The sequence below is a fragment of the Loxodonta africana genome, chromosome 10, assembly GCF_030014295.1.
Source record: "Loxodonta africana isolate mLoxAfr1 chromosome 10, mLoxAfr1.hap2, whole genome shotgun sequence".
NCBI classification, from domain to species: Eukaryota; Metazoa; Chordata; class Mammalia; order Proboscidea; family Elephantidae; genus Loxodonta; species Loxodonta africana.
The window spans coordinates 11,036,555-11,058,933 of NC_087351.1; the positions used below are offsets into that span (position 1 = coordinate 11,036,555).

At 42.1% G+C, this 22,379-nt stretch overlaps 1 protein-coding gene across 9 annotated transcripts in view; it reads left to right on the forward strand.

Moving 5' to 3' along the window:
- The first annotated feature begins 841 nt into the window (after positions 1-841).
- Positions 842-22,379, forward strand: part of SPG11 (SPG11 vesicle trafficking associated, spatacsin) — a 104,448-nt gene continuing 82,910 nt past the window's right edge. For 5 of the 9 annotated variants that reach the window (XM_064292020.1, XM_010599689.3, XM_023539087.2 and 2 more), the window contains exons 1-8: positions 1,721-2,274; positions 4,700-4,881; positions 5,996-6,220; positions 7,957-8,158; positions 16,154-16,291; positions 17,067-17,515; positions 18,789-18,934; positions 20,631-20,763. In XM_064292020.1, the coding sequence (XP_064148090.1) occupies positions 2,042-2,274; positions 4,700-4,881; positions 5,996-6,220; positions 7,957-8,158; positions 16,154-16,291; positions 17,067-17,515; positions 18,789-18,934; positions 20,631-20,763 (1,708 nt within the window). In that variant the 5' untranslated portion in view covers positions 1,721-2,041. Of the gene's footprint in view, positions 1,657-1,720; positions 2,275-4,699; positions 4,882-5,995; positions 6,278-7,956; positions 8,159-16,153; positions 16,292-17,066; positions 17,516-18,788; positions 18,935-20,630; positions 20,764-22,379 lie in introns of those variants that run through there. The other 4 variants (XM_023539085.2, XM_023539086.2, XM_064292023.1 and 1 more) reach the window with 4 other exon arrangements.

Sequence of the window (22,379 nt, forward strand, 5' to 3'; positions counted from 1 at the left end):
TGCCATGGGGTCTATTCTGACTCAGAGACCCTATAGCACTGGCAAGCCCAAAGTTCTCAAAGAATGAACCTGGTGTGTTTCAAGAAAAGAGGAGGAAAGTGTGGCTGAGGTACAGAGATAAAGGAGAAGAATGATCAGCTGAAAGGGGCAGGCACAGCTTAAATTCCTAAACTCAAATAAAGAAATGTGGATTTTTAATTGTGATTGGAAGTCACCAACTTTAAACATGAAAAAGACATGATTTAGTTTTTAAATCACTCTGCTGAATTGTCAAGGGAGTAAGAGGAAGCAGAAAAAAAATTTTAGCAGCTGTTCCAACAGGTCAGGCAAGAAATGAGGGGCAGTGGTGATAGAGGAAAAAAAAAGAGAGTAGAGAAGAAATTTGGAATGTATCTTGGAACTTAAAAGTTGACAGACATTGCTCATGTGCCGGAAGGGGGTGATAGTTAAGAATCAAGGATGACTCCAGGTTTTTAGCTTAAGTAACAAGACTGAATGGGGGGTGCTCCTTAGTGAAGTGGAAAAGATTAGGAGAATGGGTTTGTGGCAAGTTAAAACTCAATATTTGTCTTAGACACTTTAAACTTGAGGCCTGTTAGAAATCCAAGTAGCGTGTACTAGGTAGTGACACATGAGTCTGGAGTTGAAGGAAGTGGTCAGGGATAAAGACGCAAAAGTGGGAGCTATCAGCATGTAAATACTATTTAAAGCCAGGAGAGTGGAAGAAATCACGCAGGGAAAAAAGTCAATGAAGGAAACTGAGGAGGTGTTACCAGTGAAACTGGTAGAAAACTAGGGAAGTGGTGTTACTGAAGTTGAAATGAAAGTACTTCGTCATAGCAGTGACCTCGTGTTGGAACACGGAAAGCGGTGACTGCTTGTTAAGACGATACGATCACTGGAAACTTCACGGGGCAGTTTTGGGGGGTGGTGGAGATGGCAGCCTGATCTGAGGGTTTAAGGTGAGGAAGGAGGGACTACAAGAAGATTCAACTCAGAATTTTGCTAAAAGGGAAGCAGAGAAATTCGACAGTAGGGTAGTTGTTTATGTGGGTTAAGGAACGATTTTTTTTTTTTTTTTTTAAGATGGACAAGATTAGTGGAGTGCTTTCATTAGCAAACATGCTATAGAGAGGGAGAAAGCAATTCAGGGGAGAAAATGATTGGATAGAAACAAAGTCCTAGAAACTGAGCAGGATGGAAACCAAAGCACAACTGGAGGTTGGCCCTTGATAGGCTTCCACTGGACTGTGGAAAGGAATGTGTTAGAAAGGAACTGCTGTCTATCAGGACTTCTCCACAGCTCTCGGGTCATCGCTCCCTGAGAAAACTGAAGTAATGAAACGGCTCCTCCACCTCCTAACCTCTTACTGTCTTCCCTGTCCGTTAAAATGGATGTCCTTCGACTTCAACATTCAGGACAACTCCCTTATCATGGATCAGGACAGATTTGCAGTCCATGCTACTAAGTCAGTTAATTGCCTCGGCCCCAGAGAGCCTGTAAACAATGTTTACACAGTACGCTGCAGGAACCTGGGGTTGGAGGGTTTCCAAAAGGTTTCTCCTGACGGAAGGAGGATGCAGCTAGACGAAGAAGGCCACAGAACAGCCCTCAAGTATTTTCAGGATAGCCGAGACCCGGTTTGGCAGAAGCAGGTGTGGTTTTCGGGCAGTCGAAGCAGGAAGTCATGGCGGCTGGGTGGGAGGGGTGGGCTGGTTAGGAGACCACCGCAATAGCTCGGAACAGTTGAAGGCCCAAACTAAAGTAGTGGCAGCGAGAACTACATAGTTACTGACCTTATCTCCTAACCTAGAGAACAACTTGGGCGTTATGATCGACTCCTGGGGAGGGCTTGCGGTGAGCACCGCCCCCTACAGGCAGGGAACGTAAGTGCGCAGGAAAGGCTGACAAGTCCCTGCGGGAGTCACAAGGAACCGCGTGAGCCGGCAGGCTAATGCGCATGCCTGGAGCGCGCCCGCGTGCAGCGTCGGGATCTGGGCGAATCGGGCGCAGGCTACCGGAAGGAAGGTCTGGACCAAGATGGCTGCAGCGGAGGTGCCCGGAAGTGCTGGCAGCGCCGAGGCCAAGGAGCGGGTTCTGCCCATGTTGTTGGTGCCGATCCCCGCCGAGGCAACGGGGCGGCTGGGACCCCGGGCACAGCTGCACAGAGGGCAGGAGGTTCTGGGGAGCCTGACGGCTGCGGGCAGCCTCCAAGTCCTTTCCTTGGCGCCGGGCGGCGGGGGCGGCTGCTGCCTCGAGGGTCCCTTCCGGCAGTAAGTGCCGCGGGAGGGCAGGACTGGGTGGGGGGAGCCCGGAACCTTGGCTCGCCTGGCCCCTCCCCGAGGAGTTGCCCCCGTCCCCCTCCTGGCGCATAGGTGCCGGGAGAGAAGTGACAGCCTCGGGAAACGCCTCAGACGCGCACCCAGTTCCCTCTGGGACCTTTTTTGGGACCCGGGTCGGCTGCTCCTCTTGTTGCTCCCCCTTTTCCCTGTTCCGAACGGTCAGAGGCGAACCCAGAATCGCACCTGCTTTGGCGCTGATTCCTTCATTGGACACACGTTGATTGTCTCCGCCGCGCACCATACCCGTATTCTTTCGATTACCTCGATTAAAGATGCGAGCTTTAATCATCTCTTACTTGAGTCATTCTGATACCTTTTTCTTGTCAGTGAAACAAAAAGTGCTCTCCAAGTGTGGACTTTTTTTTTTTTACTTTAAGGACAATGAATTTGTCTATTCACTTACCTAAAAAAAACTTTTTCACTTACCTGCTTATTCAAAATTACTTATTGTGCATTTACTCTTAGCTAAGAGCAGCGGCTAAAAAGCTGAATAAGACAATTCTTACCCATGAGGGGCTCAAGTGAGCTGGGGAGACAGAAAAAAACAATTGGAACATAATGCTTGACTTACCGCTTCTGTAACGCTTCGTCTGGCCTTAGAGTTTATCAATGAATGCTTTCACCTGTTCTGTGTTTGGCTTACTTATTCCTGATTTCTAGTTGGTAGGAAAAGGAATCTCCCCATAGGGGAACTTGGTTTATTCAACATTATTAAGTGTCTCTGAACACAGCCCTGTAAAGAAAGGAATGGGCAGGGAGAGAAAAGAGCTCTAGGTGTCTAGGTGTTTGAGAACCTAACAGAGGACAAGACAGACACGTGTGAAATACTGGGGCACTTATAAGCTAGTGTGAAGTTTGGAGCCCTGGCGGCACCGTGGTTAAGACCTCGGCTAGTAACCAAATAGGTTGGCAGTTCAATCCACCAGCTGCTCTTTGGAAACCCTTTGGGGGCAGTACTGCTCCCCATAGGGGAGTATAGGGTCCTATAGGGTTGCTATGAGTCGACTGGGCGTCAGTGGGTTTGGGTTGTTTTTTTTGGCATGAAGTTGGTAGGGGAGAGGAGGACCACAGAATTTTTTAGTTTTTTAAATTTGAATTGAATTTTAATGCAATTAAAATATTTCCTAGAGGAAAACTTATAGTACTCAGGGTTTACTTCCTACTTTTGTCAGAGTATATAGTCTTTTTTTTATATTGTTGAAATCACTGTATAATTTTATATTTTCATTTAAAGTTTCCGGTCTTTTTTGTGGCAATACAGTCCATGTGCTAATGATTTTAATGGTATCATAGCACTCTGCCTCTTAAGTACATTTTGTATAACCTTGTCTGTATTTGACATTTAGGCTGTTTTCCAGAATTTCAGTGTAAAACGTCAGGAATTGGGTATTCACAAAAAATCATGAGTTTAGGTATAAAGACAGACATGTAAAATGTGTCAATATTTTTCTCTAATAAGGGCATAATAGCACCCAGTCCAGTTTTTTTGGAGTCTGATATAAAACTTAATACTTCGCTGTACCTTCAGTAGAAAAGAGAAGCTTTGAGAAAGATGGAACTTTATCAGCATGCTAGCCTGTCTCGTTCCATTGCATTGTTTTCAGATTTGAGGCCCTTTTAAAAATTTCATTTAATCAGAGCTGTTTTGTCATTAGTCTCTTTCCATCCTTGTTAGCCATATAGTGCTTTAAAATTCTATAACTGCACTGTCCAATATGACAGCCATTAGCCACAGCTGGCTGATAAAATTAAATAGGGTGAAAAATTCAGTTTCTCAGTAATAAGAGCTAGATTTCAAGTGCTCAATAGCTGCATGTGGCTCTTGGCTACTTTTATTAGACAGTGCAGATACAGAAAGTTCTATTGGACAGAGCTGTTCTATGATATACTGCTTTGGAGCGCTCACATACTCTTCACAGTCTTTAAAATACAAATAATCACGTTTTGAGCCTGAAAGCATTTGTTAGCAAACACCTATTTTGTTTATTGTGAACACCGCCTCATATAAATAATATTCACATTAGATTACTGATACTTATCTTTGATCGAGAAAGTTCTTTTAAACATATCAGTTAGGATTTAAGATGAAAAAGAGGAGCTGTCGTTTCTTGCTCTGAGGTCTCTTTCTTTTCACCACTTGTATACTCTTGCTTTGGAGTGGACTATTTAGAAGGGGGAAGAAATGAGGAAGGGGAAGATGGAAGAGGAGAAAGTCCTAGAAGAGTTCACGGCCTCTTAAGTTGGGGGTGTAGACTTCTACCTGATGAACTCAAGAGCTGTTCTTTTTTCACCCTCACTATTGTGGGTGAATGTTACTGTGGATACAGACTAATAAATAATCTAAACTTTTCTTTAGATTTCTGTGGGAGAATTCTAACAGCAGCACACCAACAGACAAGCCCAAATTGCTAACCCTTAGTAAAAACTATGAACTGTTCATCTATGAATTTAACTTGAAAGATGGAAGGTGCGATGCAACCATTTTGTTTAGCTGTAACGAGGAGACATTACAAAAGCTCATCGAAGATCAGAGTATTAGTAAGTATCTACACGTGGTATTTCAGCATGTTTACGTCTGCGACATTACTAGGTAACTTCATCTATTGCAGGGAGTGTTGTGTAGAGGGGAAGTCAGGGAGAGAGGGTCATCTAGATGTGCATTGTCCAGTACGATAGCCACTAGTTACCGGGGCTACAGAGCGCTTGAACTGTGGCTAGTACAAACTAAGATGTAATTTAAGTGTGTATAAAATGTAATTTACTTAGTATATGAAAATGTAAAATATCTCAGTAATAATTTTGTATTATCTGTTGAAATGATATTTTAGATATATTACACTAAATATTGCGTATTATTAACATTAACTTCACCAGTTTCTTTTTACGTTTTTGGTGTGGTTACTAGAAAATTTTAAATTACTATGGCTTGCATCTGTGGCTTACTCTATTTTCCATTAGGCAGTGCTGATGTAGACCGGTCACAGAAGTGTTGACTGTCTCAGCCTGGTGACTGCAGGCTGCAGAAACCAGAGTGCTCGGGCTTCTAATTTTAAGGCCCTAGCATACTCAGCAGGAAACCCTGGTGATGCAGCAGTTAACAGCTACGGCTGCTAACCAAAAGTCGGCAGTTGGAATCCACCAGGCGCTCCTTGGAAACCGGATGGAGCAGTCCTACTCTGTCCTGTAGGGTGACTATGAGTCAGACTTGACTCAGTGGCAATGGGTACTAGCATACTACTCTGTCCTGTAGGGTAACTACGAGTCAGAATCGACTCAATGGCAACGGGTACTAGCATACTCACCACCCTTGATCTGTAGGGTTCCTTCTTTTTCTTAAAACAAAAAGACTGTGATGGCTTTTGTGGGGTCCCATGGGTAAGTGTGCTTTTTTTTTTTTTTTTTTTAACCTTTCTTGTGTTACGCTGTCAGACTCTGGCCATAAATAGAAGGAACAAGGGATATTGTACAGTATTCATTCTCTTACCCTCCTCCCAGTGACCGCTTGGCTTAGGTGGGTATGAACAGTTACTGCCCAGAGTTGGACTTAACTCACTTTGTGTTTTTGTTTTACCTGTTTGTGTTATGCTCACAAAATCGAATTTGCCAATTGTAAAACTGACCAAATCTGAAATAACATCCTTTTGTTTCATAGGTATTTCCTTATCGTCTTTGAGAATTCTGTCATTTTGCAATAACACATCATCATTGTTCATCAACAAGCGTATGGTCCTGCACATTCTATTTCCTGAAGGAGATGCTGAGATTAGAGTACTCAGCCGTTTCACACTGGCCTTACCTGCACAGGCGGCAGACGGGATTGTTGACGCACAGCTGTGCAGAGGAGTCCTTTTTGTTTTGAATAGTTCAGGCTGGATCTGTATCCTTGGTGGTAAAGATATTGATTGATACGCAGGGGAGGAGCATACGCAGAAAGGTGAGCCTTTTTAGGCTTTTAATTTTGGAGGGTAGGGAGTAGGGAAAGTGGTTAGTTTGTTTTCTGTAAAACTTTTCTGGGGAAAAGAACCTCATGTACTTAAAATATCCAACTGTATCACCTTATATCCCACTTGGCTATTTCTCAGTCTGTACATACTTTTTTTCATAGTTGTAGTCATCATATCCATACTTGTGTTCTTTTGAAATTATGTATACTTTGCTTTACCCATTTATTAAAAATATACTTATTGAATAACTGATGTGTACTTGGAGTTCGGTGGCGCAGTGGTTAAGCATTTGGCTGCGAACCAAAAGGTCAGCGGTTTGAATCTGCCAGTGGCTCCTTGGAAACCCTATGGGGCAGTTCTACTCTGTCCTGTAGGGTTGCTATTAGTTGGAATCAACTTGATGGCAATGGGAATGTGTACTTGTTCCAGGAAGTATTTAGATGGCTGCTTTTCCCACTTATGATGTGATATATTTATTTTCATTTATGAATATAATCCACCAGTTATCATCTCCAGTGACGTGCTAGTATTCTAATTACTTTTAATTTGTTTCTGGAAAGTATCGTGATTTCTTTGTCTCTAGCAGATCTATAGCTCGTTAGCAAAATTATTTTGAAGATTTGAAATATGAGTTTTGGACTTTCATTTCTGAATTAAAGGAATGGGTGTTCTATTTTAGCCATATCATATTCTGTATTAAAATTTCTTTTGAAAACAGGCCGTGCTGGATTATCTTCATTTTTGTTGCCAGGTCATAGAACTGCACTGTCCAGCATGGTCACCACTAGCCACACGTGGCTATCAAGCACTTGATATGTGGCGAGTGGTCTGAGGGACTGAATTCTTAATTTTATTTAGTTGCTTTTAACTGAAAAATTGACACTCAATTCCGTTATTGGAAAACTTTTAAGTATTCTTGAAAAACCTTGGTTGTCCCAACTTTTCAACTGTATGTTTTGTTTTATGAAGTCTAAGCACAAATCAGGTTATTTTTGATGAAAATTTAGCATCCAAATTGAGATGGTCTGTACATGTAAAATACATACCAGATTTTGAAGACTTAATATAAAAAAAGAAAGTAAAATATCTCATGAATAATGTTTTTATTGATTACATGTTAAAATGGTAATATTTTGGCTATAATGGGTTATATAAATATTAAAATTAGGCTCACTAAGTATTTCCTTTTTGGATGAGACTACTAGAAAACTGACAGTTACAAATGTGGCTCGCCTTATATTTCTCTTGAAGAACACTTATAGAAAATGTCAGAAGTGTCTCGGGGCCTGGCATGGAGCAGGTGTTCAAGTCTTGTTGAATGAGCTCTCTATCAGGTTGTTTATTGAACCACCAGCCTTATGCTGTGATGGGCTGTCTGTGTCCAGCCTTCTTCTGATACTCTGCCTACAAGATTGGAGTAAGAGAGTCTATAGCTGTCCACTGTCCTGTGTTTTAAATGATTACCCCACTGCCGTCAAGTCAGTTCTGACTCATAGCGCCCCCAAAGGGTTTCCAAGGCTGTAAATCTCTGGAAGCACACTGCCACATCTTTCTCCTGCAGAGTGGCCGGTGGGTTCCGGCTGCTGACCTTTAGGTTAGCAGCTGAAGGCTTAACCACTGCACCACCAGAGCGTATTTAAAACAAGATTTCTTTAACTCTATCTCAAAGATATTTTTGACATTGTGGATGGTACACATGTAGCTCAGGTGGATTTAGCGCTTCACCAAGATGATGTGTGTGATGAACGGCAGCAGGAGCCAGCCAAGATGGCTTCCTTCACGTCACTGAAAGTGTCTCAAGACCTAGACGTTGTTGTGATTGTCAGCTCCTCCTGCGCTGCGATTGCTCTCAACTTAAATTTTTATTTCAGGTATGTACCTTACTGCAATTTCTAATTCGAGGCCAATAATTAGAGCCATAAGAAGTTAAAAGTGTTCTTGTTAGCTTTTTTTTGCTTGTTTAAACAGTTTTCTGTTCAGTTAAATCAGACTCTAGCTACCCCTTAGTGAGGTTATTACTGTATAATGATGTATGCAAATGTACACTGGCCCCCCTTTTGTTTCTGGATTTACATCAAAGTTTTTATTTTGCTTTATATGATCTAAGTCATTATATATGGTTTATACCAACACGTACAAACGCGGTCAAGCACAATTTAAAAATCCTTTGGTTGTTATAGGAAACACTGGCGGCATAGTGGTTAAGTGCCATGGCTGCCAAGCAAAAGGTTGGCAGTTCGAATCCACCAGGCGCTCTTTGGAAACCATGTGGGGCAGTTCTACTCTGTCCTATAGGGTCACTGTGAGTCGGGATCAACTCAACGGCAATGGGTTTGGTTTTTTTTTTTGTTGGTATATGTTATCTATTCACCTCTTGCTCCACGTTAGAGTAGAAAAGAAATGTCGTTTACCCGGTGTTGGAATTGCTTCCTGTGTGGCTTGGGGTCCTGGCTGCCTTGGGGATCCCTTTTCTCTTAGAGGACTTTGACAAGATGTATTCAGCTAGCTTTCTCCAGCTGTGTTCTCAGGTGTTTTCCTTGGAGGGCTCGCCCTTGTGCCTGTGTGTGTACGTTAACAAAAACTGAGTGTTTGTGTTGCTTTTTTTGATTTAGGTATTCTAGTTGCTTCCGAGTTTATAATGTGCGAGATGTGTGCATGTTTATTTGTGAGTGTATGTGTGCACACACACATCAGCCTATTGCAACTTGCTTGTCTAAAAGTAGGCCAGCCCACATTTAGGCCTTCCAATGTTTAGGGCCATTCAAAAGCATTAGAATTTTTGGTTCTAACTTACTATGAATGAGATAAACAAATTCTTGAGTAATTAGGATGGCCTTTAGTGCCTGTTGTTTGGATCACAGAAAGGATAAATTCATTTTCACTTACCTATCAGAACTCTTTGCAGCTATATTGATATTTTCACTTGTTCTGAATGGCCTTTTAATGTTTTGTTTTTTAATCTTTGAGCAAGGATGGATTTAACACATTCCTAGATTGTGTGCTTGTTCTTCAGTAGGCTGTTTTTCTTACTGACTAAAACAGGCCTGTATGTGTGGAGTTATCTCCTAACCATCCATCTTGGAGAACAGTTTATGGGAAGAGAGGACAGCCTGCTCACTACCCTGACCCTTGAGTAGGCCTCTGCGGCCCTGGATGGCTTGGCACCATTCTGGGAGAGCTGAGGAGGGCGCCTGGTACATGCCTGTGGAAACATTTCATTGAACTCAGCTACTGTAACATCAGCCAAGGAGAGCTAGTTTTCTGGTCTCCACAGCTAATTGAGGGGTTTGTCCTGTCCAACTCAATGAGTGACTTGTGTTTTTTAGTTCTTTACATGAATATCCTTTAGTATAATGTTCTGGAGTTTTTTTTTTGTTTTTTTCAAATAATTTTTATTGAGCTTTAAGTGAACGTTTACAAATCAAGTCAGTCTGTCACATATAAGCTTATATACACCTTACTCCATACTTCCACTTACTCTCCCCCTAATGAGTCAGCCCTTCCAGTCTCTCCTTTCGTGACAATTTTGCCTGCTTCCAACTCTCTCTGTCCTCCTATCCCCCCTCCAGACAGGAGATGCCAACATAGTCTCAAGTGTCCACCTGATATAATTAGCTCACTCTTCATCAGCATCTCTCTCCTACCCACTGTCCAGTCCCTTTCATGTCTGATGAGTTGTCTTCGGGAATGGTTCCTGTCCTGGGCCAACAGAAGGTTTGGGAACCGTGACCGCCGGGATTCCTCTAGTCTCAGTCAGACCATTAAGTCTGGTCTGGAGTTTTTTTGAAGTGTAAAAGTGCTGTTTCTGTCATTCCTACCTCTCTTCTTCCCCTTGATATAGACTGTCTGCTCCTTCTTTTCATTTTATCAAGTGCTGTTCACTCTTTGAGACCCAGTTCAGATCTACCCTTTCAAGATGATTTTCCTTAGTAAAACCCCTTCCACCTGTGATTTTATATCTATTTCATAATTCTTCTCCTTTTGGAACTTCTGTAGCACTTCTGGTTTGAACTACAGTGTAGCACTTACGGTAATCCCATCGGCCTGTATTTTCCTGATTTTTCATGCTGTGTCAATTTATGAGCTCCCTGAGAACCCATACCCATGGTTTGTTCTTTAATTTCAATGTCAGTGACTTTTTCTTCCACTTTACCTTAGCTGTCATGTCCATAGTCATACTCTGGCCTTTCTCATTATTTGAAATTGCCTCTTCCCCAAATCTCTGTTTTACACATCTTAACCTCTGACCACAGATTCCCATCCTTTTCAGCTAGCTTACTGCTGTATCCCAACTTAACCTGTCATCTGGTATCATTGGAATTTCCAATACGTTGGCCTTCACTCTTCCCTCACTTTCCAGCATAGGTTTCTGTGATCCATCATTTCAGTCACTTTTTCACGTGTACCCTAAACTCTTGATCCTGCTAAGGTAGCACTCGGCCTGGCAAAATCCCAACCTTGTATGAAACCTGTATTTGGCCTTCTCATTGTCTGTGCCCAAGCAGCTTAGCCCTTTTGAGAAAACCAGAACAATTGTTATCACTATAAATTCATATTTCGCACCTTCAACTGGCCTCTCAATATTGCCTGGAAATTTTATAATGATTTTTGATCAGCCCATTCTTTTTTTTTTTTTTTTTTAATAGCAGATGCATTCTGGGTGTTTTATTTTTATTGTGCTTTAAGTAGAAGTTTACAAATCAAGTCAGCCTCTCATACAAAAACTTACATACACCTGGCTATATACTCCTAGCTGCTCTCCCTCTAATGAGACAGCACAATCCTTCCTTCCACTCTCTATTTTTGTGTCCATTCGGCCAGCTTCTGACCCCCCTGCCCTCTCATCTCTTCTCTAGATAGGAGCTACCCACATAGTCTCATGTGTCTACTTGAGCCAAGAAGCTCACTCTTCACCAATATCATTTTCTATCCCATAGTCCAGTCCAATCCCTGTGGGAAGAGTTGGCTTTGGGAATTGTTCCTGTCTTGGGCTAACAGAAGGCTTGGGGGCCATGACCACTGGGATCTAGTCTCAGTCAGACCATTAAGTCTGGTCTTTTTATGGGAATTTGAGGTCTGCATCCCACTGCTCTCCTGCTCCCTCAGGGGTTCTCTGTTGTGCTCCCTGTCAGGGCAGTCATCGGTTGTAGCCAGGCACCATCTAGTTCTTCTGGTCTCAGGCTGATGTAGTCTCTGGTTTATGTGGCCCTTTCTGTCTCTTGGGCTCATGTTTATCTTGTGTCTTTGGTGTTCTTCATTCTCCTTTGCTCCAGGTGGGTTGAGACCAATTGATGCAAAAAAAAAATAAAATAAAAAAAAATTTTTTTTTTTAGATGGCTGCTTGTGATCAGCCCATTCTTTACAACAATGTTTTTAAACCTTCTCCATTTCCCTCACACCTCCAGTCATCACTCCACCCCCAACTCTCCTTGGATGATCTTGCCTCTTTATAAAGAAAGAAAAAAAGAAAAACCAAACCCGTTGCCATGGAGTTGATTCTGACTCATAAATGGGAGCATCTTTAGTTTCTCACATTAAGTTATAAACCCACTTTCATATGCACCATCTTCTCTGTCTTCTCCCCTGTTACAATGGAGGGAGTTCCTGTCCTCCAGTGGAGCTCCATCTTTGTGCTGGCAGGATCCAGTGCCTTCTATCCTCAGCGACTGTTCTCTGTTTCCTCTCTCTTTTGTATCTTGAAACTCACCAGGTCCTACCATTGTTCCTCCTAAATGTTTTTTAATCTTCCCACTTTTCTCTACTCCTCTGGTCACTGTAATCTGTGCCACCATCATCTCTCACCTAAGGTGTCTTAGCAGCCTCCTGCTTGGTCTCCCTTTCCTGTCTGTCCTCTGTGGAGTAGCCAGACTGATGTTGTTAAAATGCCAGGTGTTAACATCTGGGGGCAAGGTATCTTCATGCATCTTCTTTTCAAACTTTCACCTTCTCTAACCTTTTTTTTTTTTTTTAATCATAGCCCTGACAAATGTATGTCAGTGTATTACCTTCATATTGTTGAAAAACTTCATACTTTTGGGGAATGTGCACAGGGGGATGTTGCTTTTCTGCTTAAAACTCTCCTTTAACTCCCTTCCCCACCCCCAACCTCAGGGTACAAGCCAGAAGCTCTTACTAGTCCCTGTGTAGTCTGTCCTCTGCCCATCCGCCGCCCAAGCCAGAAGCTCTTACTAGTCCCTGCATAGTCTGTCCTGTGCCCCTCCTCCGCCCAAGCCAGAAGCTCTTACTAGTCCCTGCATAGTCTGTCCTCTGCCCCTCCGCAGCGCAAGCCAGAAGCTCTTACTAGTCACTGCGTGGTCTGTCCTCTGCCCCTCCTCAGCCCAAGGCAGAAGCTCTTACTAGTCACTGCGTGGTCTGTCCTCTGCCCCTCCTCAGCCCAGGCCAGAAGCTCTTACTAGTCCCTGCGTAGTCTGTCCTCTGCCCCTCCTCAGCCCAGGCCAGAAGCTCTTACTAGTCCCTGTGTAGTCTGTCCTCTGCCCCTCCTCAGCGCAGGCCAGAAGCTCTTACTAGTCCCTGCGTAGTCTGTCCTCTGCCCCTCCTCAGCCCAAGCCAGAAGCTCTTACTAGTCCCTGTGTAGTCTGTCCTCTGCCCCTCCTCAGCCCAGGCCAGAAGCTCTTACTAGTCCCTGTGTAGTCTGTCCTCTGCCCCTCCTCTGCCTCCCCTCACGCCACCCTCCTCCATTCCCTGTGCCCTAGCCACCCTGGCCTTTTTTGTGTTCCTCACACATGACAGCCCTCTTCTGCACAGTCTCCCACTCATAACCCACACCTATGCTTTGCCTTCTAATTCTTCTGCTTGCCCCTAGTCTCAGCTTAAATCAGGTTGTGGTATCACCTTAAAAGAGATTAAAATCCTGGTTTTATGGTCACATTGACCTAGGGCAGATCCAGCTCCACCATTTTTTTCTGAGCCTTAGTTTCCATATCTATAAAATGGAGATACATTTACTTAAATAAGATAGTTTATGTAAAGTATGTAGCAGAGTTCTGCAACATAGTAGACACTCAGTAAGTACATTCTTTATAAAAATAGCTGCCCTCAGGGTCCAATTCTTGAGACTTAACCACTCAGCTCTAAGCAATGGAGATAAGGAGTCCCATTCAGGAGAACTTGTTGTCTGTATAGTGCCTTCTTTGTGACTATCTTATTTTTGTTGTTATTTTTAAAATTTTTGTTGTGGTAGATACCATAATAAAACATTAGCCAGTTCAACAATTTCTGTGTGTGTAATTCAGTGACATTGATTAGCTCCTTCATGTTGTGTAGCCATTATCACTACCCTTTTTTGAATCATTCTGCCACTGGTAACGTGATCTCAGTGCACCCTAAGTCAACTCCCCCTTTCCTCCTCCCGTTGGTTTCTATGTATTTGCGTATTTCATGTAAGTGAGATCACACAGTATGTGCTCTTTCATGACTGACTTATTTTTAGGGTTCATCCATGTTGTGGTATGTATCAGGATTTCATTTCTCTTTATGGCTGAGTACGGGTCATCCTTGATTTAACAGCGTATTTGAGTTACGATGAATCACACTTACGACTGTTCTTTTTTTTATGATTTCTGTGTTTTTTAATGTATATAGGTATGTATTAAAATACATCTGTAAATTTATATATAGTGTTTTCAAGCTCCAGAGACAAAGATCAGATTTATAAAGCTAATGAAAGGCAGTAATAATGACGACTAAAAAAAAACAGAAAACAAAAAAGAAATGAGGTATTCAACTTAACGTGAACCAAATTTATGATGGCACCGTGGGAAGGGAACCCCATTGTAAGTCGGGGAATACCTGTAATATTCCATTGTATGTATATAACACATTTTGTTTATCCATTCATCTGTTGATGGACATTTAGGTTGTTTCCACCTTTTGGCTATTGTGAAACAGGCCGCAGTGAACATTGGTACAGGCTTCTGTTTGCGTTCCTGCTTTCACTTCCTTTGGGTATATGCCTAGGGTTGGGATTGCTGGGTCATATGGTAGTTTTTTGGGTTTTTTATGGTAGTTTTGTGTTCAGCTTTTTGAGGAGCCACCAAACTCTCTTCCACAGTGGCTGTACCATTTTGCATTCCCATCAGGAACAGATAAGGGTTCCAATTTCTCCACATCCTTGCCAACACCTGTTTTCTGTTTGTTCTGTTTTTTAATCATTGCCATCATAATGGGGGTAGGGTGGCATCTCTTTGTGGTTTTGATTTGCACTCCCTGATGGCTAAAGGGGAGCCCTGGTGGTATAGTGGTTAAGAGCTCAGCTGCTAACCAAAATGGTTGGCAGTTCATATTCCCCAGCCGCTCCTTGGAAACCCTATGGAGTAGTTCTAGTCTGTCCTATAGGGTTGCTATGAGTCAAAATTGACTTGATGGCAAAGGATTTTTGGTTTTAATGGCTAATGGGCAGCCTTGGTGGCACAGTCGTTAAGAGCTTGACTGCTAACCAAAAAGTCGGCAGCTCGAATCCATCAGCTGCTCCTTGGAAACCCTATGGGGCGGTACTACTCTTGTCAGGTAGGTCACCATGAGTCGGAATCAACTCTATGGCAACAGGTTATAATGGCTAATGGAGCCCTTGTAGCACGGTGGTTAAGCACTCAGCTGCTGTTGGCAGTTCGAACCACCAGCCACTCTGCAGGAGAGACGTGGTAGTCTGCTTCTGTAGAAATTACAGCCTTGGAATCCCTGTGGGCGTTTCCACTCTGTCCCACAGGGTCGCCATGAGTCGGAATCTACTTAACAGCAATGGGGTTTTTTAATGGCTAATGACCTTGAGCATCTTTTCATTTGCTTGTTGGCTGTTGGAACATCCTCTTTGGTGGAAGAGTTCTTTGCCCATATTTGATTGGGTTGTTTGTATTTTTGTTGTTAAGTTGTAGAAGTTTTTTTTATACTTTGGATATTAAACCCTTATTAGATAGGTCGTTTCTGAAAAGTTTTTCCTGGTCTGTAGGTTGTCTCTTCACCTTATCGATAAAGTCCTTTGATAAACAAAAGTACAAGTAGTCCCTGACATGCAGTGGAGTTCCGACAACTGTCGTGAGTCGGTTCTGACGTAAGTCAAGGGCTTCATTTTTTTTCATTATTATTGCCTTTTATTACCAGAATCTTTATAAATTCGACCTTAATTTGTCTTTGAGGGTTGGAAACATTACGTATAAACTTACAGATATTTTTTAATACCTGCATACATATTACTAACAATAAACCAAAAAAAAAAACCAAACCCAGTGCCACTGAGTCAATTCCGACTCATAGAGACCCTATAGGACAGAGTGGAACTGCCCCATAGAGTTTCCAGGAAGCACGTGGCGGATTTGAACTGCCAACCCTTTGGTTAGCAGCCATAGCACTTAACCACTACACCACCAGGGTTTCCAGTAGATATACAAAAAAGACGGTCATAAGTGCGGTTCGTTGTGACTCAGACACACTGTAAGTCAGGGACGCCTGTATTTAATTTTTACGAGGTTCTGTTTATTCCGTTTATCTGTTTTGTCTGTTGCTGCTTATGGTTTTGTTATCAGATCTGACAATCCACTGTAAAAAGCTAGGTCCTGCAGCCATGCGCCTGTATTTTCTTAGAATTTTGTGGTTTTGGTTTTCTCATTTAGGTTCTTGATCCATTTTGAATTGGTTTTGTGTATGCCCTGAGGCATGGGTCCTGATCCATCCTTCTGCACGTGGAAATCCAGTTTTCCCAGCACCATTTCTTGAAGAGACTCTTCTTTCCCCCACTGAGTGGACTTAGTACCCTTCTTGAAAAACAGCTGACCATGACTGTTCATTTTGACAGGAGCAATAGTAACTTGAATTTGGGTTTGATCATGGTTATCATTATTTTTTAAATGCAGGCAACACCCAGGACACCTACTACGTGAAAGAAGGCTAGAAGGTCGTCCCATTCAAGGGCCTGAAGGAATAGATGAAGATGACCCTGTTAACTCTGACTACAACATGGAACTGACCAAGTTTTCCTTCCAGGTTGATAGGTACAAAGACAGCCTTTTTGGATTTGGTTTATTCTGTTTTTTGTCGTATGGACACAGTACCTTTTTACTAAAGGTCTTTACAAAGGTAGATGCTTTTTTTGTTGTTTCTTTTTTCTTTTTTAATGCTGTTGTTAATGGTTTCACTTATAAAATTTTTTTTTTTTTTTGTACTTTAGATGAAGGTTTACAGAGCAAATTACTTTCTCATTAAACAATACACATATTATTTTGTGACACTGGTTGCCAACCCAACGACATGTCAACACTCCCTCCTTCTTGACATTGGTTTCCCCATTAACCAGCTTTCCTGTCCCCTCCTGCCTTCTCTCATCCTTGCCCCTGGCCTGGTGCACCCATTTAGTCTCATTTTGTTTTATGGGCCTGTCCAATCTTTGGCTGAAGTGTGAACATCAGGAGTAACTTCAGTACTGAGTTAAAAGGGTGTCCGGGGCCCATACTCTTGGGGTTTCTCCTGTCTCTGTCAGACCAGTAAGTCTGGTCTTTTTTTGTGCATTAGAATTCTGTTCTACATTTTTCTCTGGCTCTGTCCAGGACCCTCTATTGTGATCCCTGTCAGAGCAGTTGGTAGTGGTAGCTGGGCACCATCTAGTTGTGCTGGAATCAGTCTGGTGGAGGCTGTGGTAGATGTGGTCCATTAGTGAGGTAGATGCTTTTTTATTTTTTTGAAGAAAAAATAAAGTGTCCTTGCCTTGGTTTAGTGTTTTACTTAGTGTTTTTCCCTGTAATAGACGTGAGTTCTACCCTGTCCTTCCAGGTCTTGGAAAGCTCAGCTATCATCACTGAATGAAACAATAAAGAGCCCCAAACCAGAGGTTTCCTGTTGTGCTCCATGGTTCCAGGACCTTTTGCACTTGGAATCCTCTGCACCTGATAAACTGGGTACCAACGTGCTGAGTTGGGCCTTCATGCCACAGGATGTGTGTGGCCAGTATAGTTTTCCACAGAGAGATGATCGTGCTAAGACCAGTGATCCAGAAAGTTCCTGGAAGGTAATGCATTTCAGTGAAGAAGAGGAACTCACAGAGCTTGAGTGTGTGTCTGTGACAGGATTCACCGCACTCTTTACTCAGGCAATGGAAACGACAGGCCAGGCCATTGTCCTCTGGGATTTGGAGACCCAGGGCATACAGTGTTTTTCCCTTGGCAAAAAGTGTATTCCTGTAGAGAGTAATGGAGACCAGCAGCTGTGCCTTGTTTTGACAGGTGAGAGTGCCTTGTATCAGACTGAAATCCATTGCTGAGAGTGTGCTTTCTGAATGTACAGTAAAACCTGCAGAAGCCAGAACCTGTGTAGGGTGGAAACCTGTCAGAGAAGAAAAACTCAAATACTTCCCACTAAAATGAGCATTAGAAAAGTAGTAAGACTGAACCCTGTCAAAGATGGAAAGCCTGCGGGACGTGGAAAAACAAGGGTCCTACAGGCCTCCCTGTGTTTATTCCTGCTGCCCTGGTGGTGCTAGTGCCTGTTCTTGCCTCTGTGCGGTTATGTTTCATTGAGAAAGTTCATGTTACTCTTGGTAACTTTGCCTCATATGTTCGGTTTTTAATTAGGGTCATTGCTGCTCAGCTAAATGTGAAGATACTAAAGCAGAAAATTTAAGAGTAATAAAGGTTGCTTCCAACTCAGAGTCTTCACTTCAGTCTGTACAAGCAGAGGCTGCAGAGTGGCTGCCTACGGGCTATATGTTGAACTGCAAGTTTATTTTGTTTGACTCGTACTAACTAAAAAAAAACAAACCTGTTGCCGCCGAGTCGATTCCGACTCATAGCAACCTTAGGACACAGTAAAACTCAAAGCTTTTTCTAAAAACTTGATTTATTATAAGCATTTAAAATTAAAGGATTTCACATGAAAGTCGGATTTCTACCTGTTATTGTTTGAGATCCGGTCACGCTGGACCTGCATTCCTACATAGTGACTTACAGGCTGGACTTGAGTTTCAGTAGCGCCCCTCAGAAGGGCCATTTTCTGTCCAATTAGGTTTTTCTTGCACTTTTCTCGCCACCTCCTTGGCCCCTGCAGGCATGTGGGTTTGATGTATCAGATGTGCATTTGTTCAGCACTTATGTCGGAATGTTCTGCAGAGGTATTGAACATTGCGAATCATGTGTGCTTCTTCAGTACCCACATCTTGGTAATCATGGATTTCTGTGTTAGGAGCATGTTATTGTTTTACTTAGTAAACCAAGAATCTAATGTCTGTAAATAGGTAAAGAATCCAGGTATTGATTGTACAAAATAAAGTCAAAATGTGGGATTTAGTGCTGTTCTCTAGGATGCATTGTTCTTATGAGAATTTGCCTTATGGTCAGCATTTGTAGGATAAAACTTTTATTTGAAAATACAAAGAATTAAAGTCATAATAGTACTGTGTCCAGTAAATGTGTTTGTAATTATGTTGCTGAAGTATTAAGTAATTAGAAACCTCACCTACGTCGGAATTATTTATTAAAGGTAACTTTTATTTCCTGGTAGAAAATGGACTGTCTCTGATTTTCTTTGGTTTGACTCAAGAGGAGTTTTTAAATAGACTAATGATCCACGGAAGTGCCAGCACTGTGGACTCTCTCTGTCATCTCAACGCTTGGGGCAGGTGCTCAATCCCCATACATGCACTAGAGGTAACTAACAGCTTTAAATATCTGTAGGACTTGGCTCAATTACTTGGCATATTCTTTATTTGACTGAGGGTTTGGGAAAATTCATTTAAGCTAGAAAAAAAAAAAGAACTGAAGGCTTGACTCATTTATTTGTTCAGTTTTGGCTGTCTCATTACCCTAGCTCTGCTTAGCAGTTTACTCTGGCTTTAAAAGATAAGCGATTCTAATAAACATTATGTAAGAAAGAAAAAGTTATAGAAAATGGAGTCAACAATAAGCTGATGAGACTAAAGGAAGTGAAAGCAAGTTGTAGAAAGCCTGAAGGGAAATGATGTTTGTTGCCTACCTTATACCCTACTCTTCTAACCCAACTAAGGAAGGGGAAGTAAAATAATCTGAATTTATATAGCATTTTATAATTCACAAACACTCTTTCATATGCATTATCTAGTTTTGTCCTAAAACACCTCATGAGATGGGTTGGGTAGTTTTTATTCTCATTTTACAGATGAAGAAACTTCGGTTCAGAGCTCTTAAGTGACTGGGTAATACTAATAAAACAGGAGCTAGAATCAAAGTCATGTCTTTTTGTTTTTCTTCCTTATATACTTAGAAGTGAAATTACTGGTCATATGGTAACTGTTTAACTTTTTAGGAACCACCAAACTTTTTCACAGTGGCTGTACCATTTTGCATACCCACCAACAGTATATGAAGGTTCCAGTTTTTCCACACCCCTGCCAACACTTGTTATTATCCATCTTTTTGATTACAGCCATCCTAGTGGGTGTGAAGTGGCATCTCATTGTGGTTTTGATTTGTATTTCCCTAGTGACTCATGATGTTAAGCATGTTTTTGTGTGCTTATTGGCCATTTTTATATCTTCTTTGGAGGAGTGTCTATTCAGACGCTTTACCCATTTTTAATTGGGTGGTTTGTCTTTTTGTTGTGGTCCACATGGTCTCTGTTGCAACTGCTCAGCTCTGCCATGGTAGCCATTGACAGTATGTACATGAGTGGATGTAGCTGTGTCCATAAGCTTATTTATAAAAACAGGCAAGGTTTTTATAAATCCTTGGTTGATGGGCCTTCGTTTTCCATCCGCTGCTTTAGGCTGTCAGATCTGCGGATGTCTTTAGGCAGCTGTTGCCTTTAGAGCTCAGTTACTCTTCTGGATTTGTCTCCTTATTTTTGTCCCCTAGGATTCCAGTCACTTTCTTGCTAGTTCAACTGAGCATTTAAAGGTGTATGTATTCTTGAACCCATGAGTTTTGGTGTTCTGTATGGGAAGGCTCCTCAAGATGCCCAGTCAGGCCTGGGAGTCTGTTTTCACCCTGCTTTTTCAGTTAGCATCATATCATACTGCTTTAACGTTTTATTGCAGACTGACTGTGAGAGTGATCCCCAGGCACCTACCTTTGAATGTCCCTTGAATTAAAAGCATGGTAGAGCTGGAAGAGCTTTCCAGTCTAACTTCCAGGTTCTATTGAGGCAGAAACTGGCGTTCAGAAAAGTTACAGAGACTTGCCCCAGATCACGTAGTTAGGCCCTCTTAAAGGCCTCACTAGAACTCAGCGCCTCATGCAAGGTAAAGGTAGCCTTGTGTTTCTTTCTGTCTTTGGTTAATAAGTTCTGAAGTTTAAAAAAAAAAATCTGCATCTTGATTTCTCCCCCTTTTTCTGTTGTAATTTTTTTCCTGATTTTCCTTCCTTTCAGGCTGGGATAGAAAATCGTCAGCTGGACACAGTAGATTTCTTTTTGAAGAGCAAAGAAAACCTTCTGAATCCGTCCTCAGATCCTTCTGTGCGTGATCGGTTTGCTCACTTTCCATCTGATTTATATTTAAGAAGTAAGCAGAATAAAGACCTCTACGTTTGTGTTTATTTTATCTTCTTAATCACGTTCCAATTATTGTGTTTTCTGATGGCTTATTTACGTGCCCAAGCTTAGTCATTGGATTTTATGCGCTTTGTGGAAACTTGAGGAAGTCGTCAGGATTTATAAATGTTCTAAGTAGGGTATTTATTGTTCATATTGTTCATATCCTTGGAAACTCTATGGGGCAGTTCTGCTCTGTCCTGTAGGGCCGCTGTGAGTCAGAACTGACTCGATGGCGATGGAATGGGATCCTGTATGTACTGTGAGTATGCAGGAAGAGATGACCTTTCAAAGTGGCAAGAGAATAAAATTCATTTGAAATAGGTATTCCATCCTTGCAGCTGTCTGATATGTGCAGTGACAGTGTGTGCGGCCAATCTGTGGGTCGGGAGTGGTTATGAGAACTTTTGGCCGGATTCTTCTGTTGTTTTGCTGTATTACCAAAACTTCTCTTCTAGATTTTGGCTCTCCTTTTTATAAATGGGAAGCCTAGCTTTTATTCTTGGACCAAGTAGCCATGCAAACCCTCCTCTTAGAGATGTAGTGCAATAAAGTGTTTCCCTCTGTATGTAGTTTTGTAATCTGCTTTTCTCACATGACAATAGTACATCTTTTTGCTACTAGCTGGTATACTTTTTATGGAGGCATAGAATTTCCCTGTGTCATAAATCTACCTAACCAAGCTCCCATTAGACTTTTACATTGATTCCAGTTTTTATTCTATCAATGTGCAGTTAACGCCGTGTGTGTGTATGTGTGTGTGTGTGTGCATGTAATATGCGTACAGTTATTTACTTGGAATACAATTGAAGATGCGGAATTTGCAGGCCAGAGAGTATACACAGTTTGTATTCTTTAATGCTTTGATAAATTGTCCCCCAGAAAAGTCACACCAATTTGTACTCTATTGATGTGGAGAAAATGACAACCTGCTCTTTTCCTTTGATGACATGTCCTCTTAGTTCTCACTGAGAATATGACTTTGAAGGCTTTCTTTTTTTAAAATGTTCTCTTGCTTTGAGTGCAGAGCTTGGTCTCCCTCTTTTGCTCAGATTTTGTTCTTAATTTCTTTATGCTCAGATTTTGTTTTTAATGTGTTTGAGTTTATAGAAGAAGGATGGGTTTGTGGTATTAAGAAGGGCTCCCTCAGCGGTGGTATGGTCACTAGTCATGGCTGCTGTGTGGGGGTCAGCGTGACTTGGTACTCCACACTTGCCTGCATTGCCCTGCTCTGAAGGGTGGGCAGGGATGGGTCTGGAAAGAAGCACAAGAATAGATAACTCTTCCTGCTTTCCCAGGGGGAAGAGCAGTTTCCCGTCGTTCTTACTAACACAGACCCTGTTCTAGAGGTGAGGCCAGTGCTGAGATTCAGGAGCCCACACACCTTGCTTTCACCTGCATGTTTGAAAGAACAATTTTGGAATCAGACAGATTTTGCTCTGCCAGTTACTTTCCAAATTAGCTTGGGCAAGTTACTTATCCTCTCTGAGCTTCAGTTTCCTCACCTATACAAGGGGTATGACATCTATCTCTTGGGTTGCTAAAAGAAATAGATAACATTTATAAACACTGAGTATAATACTTAAG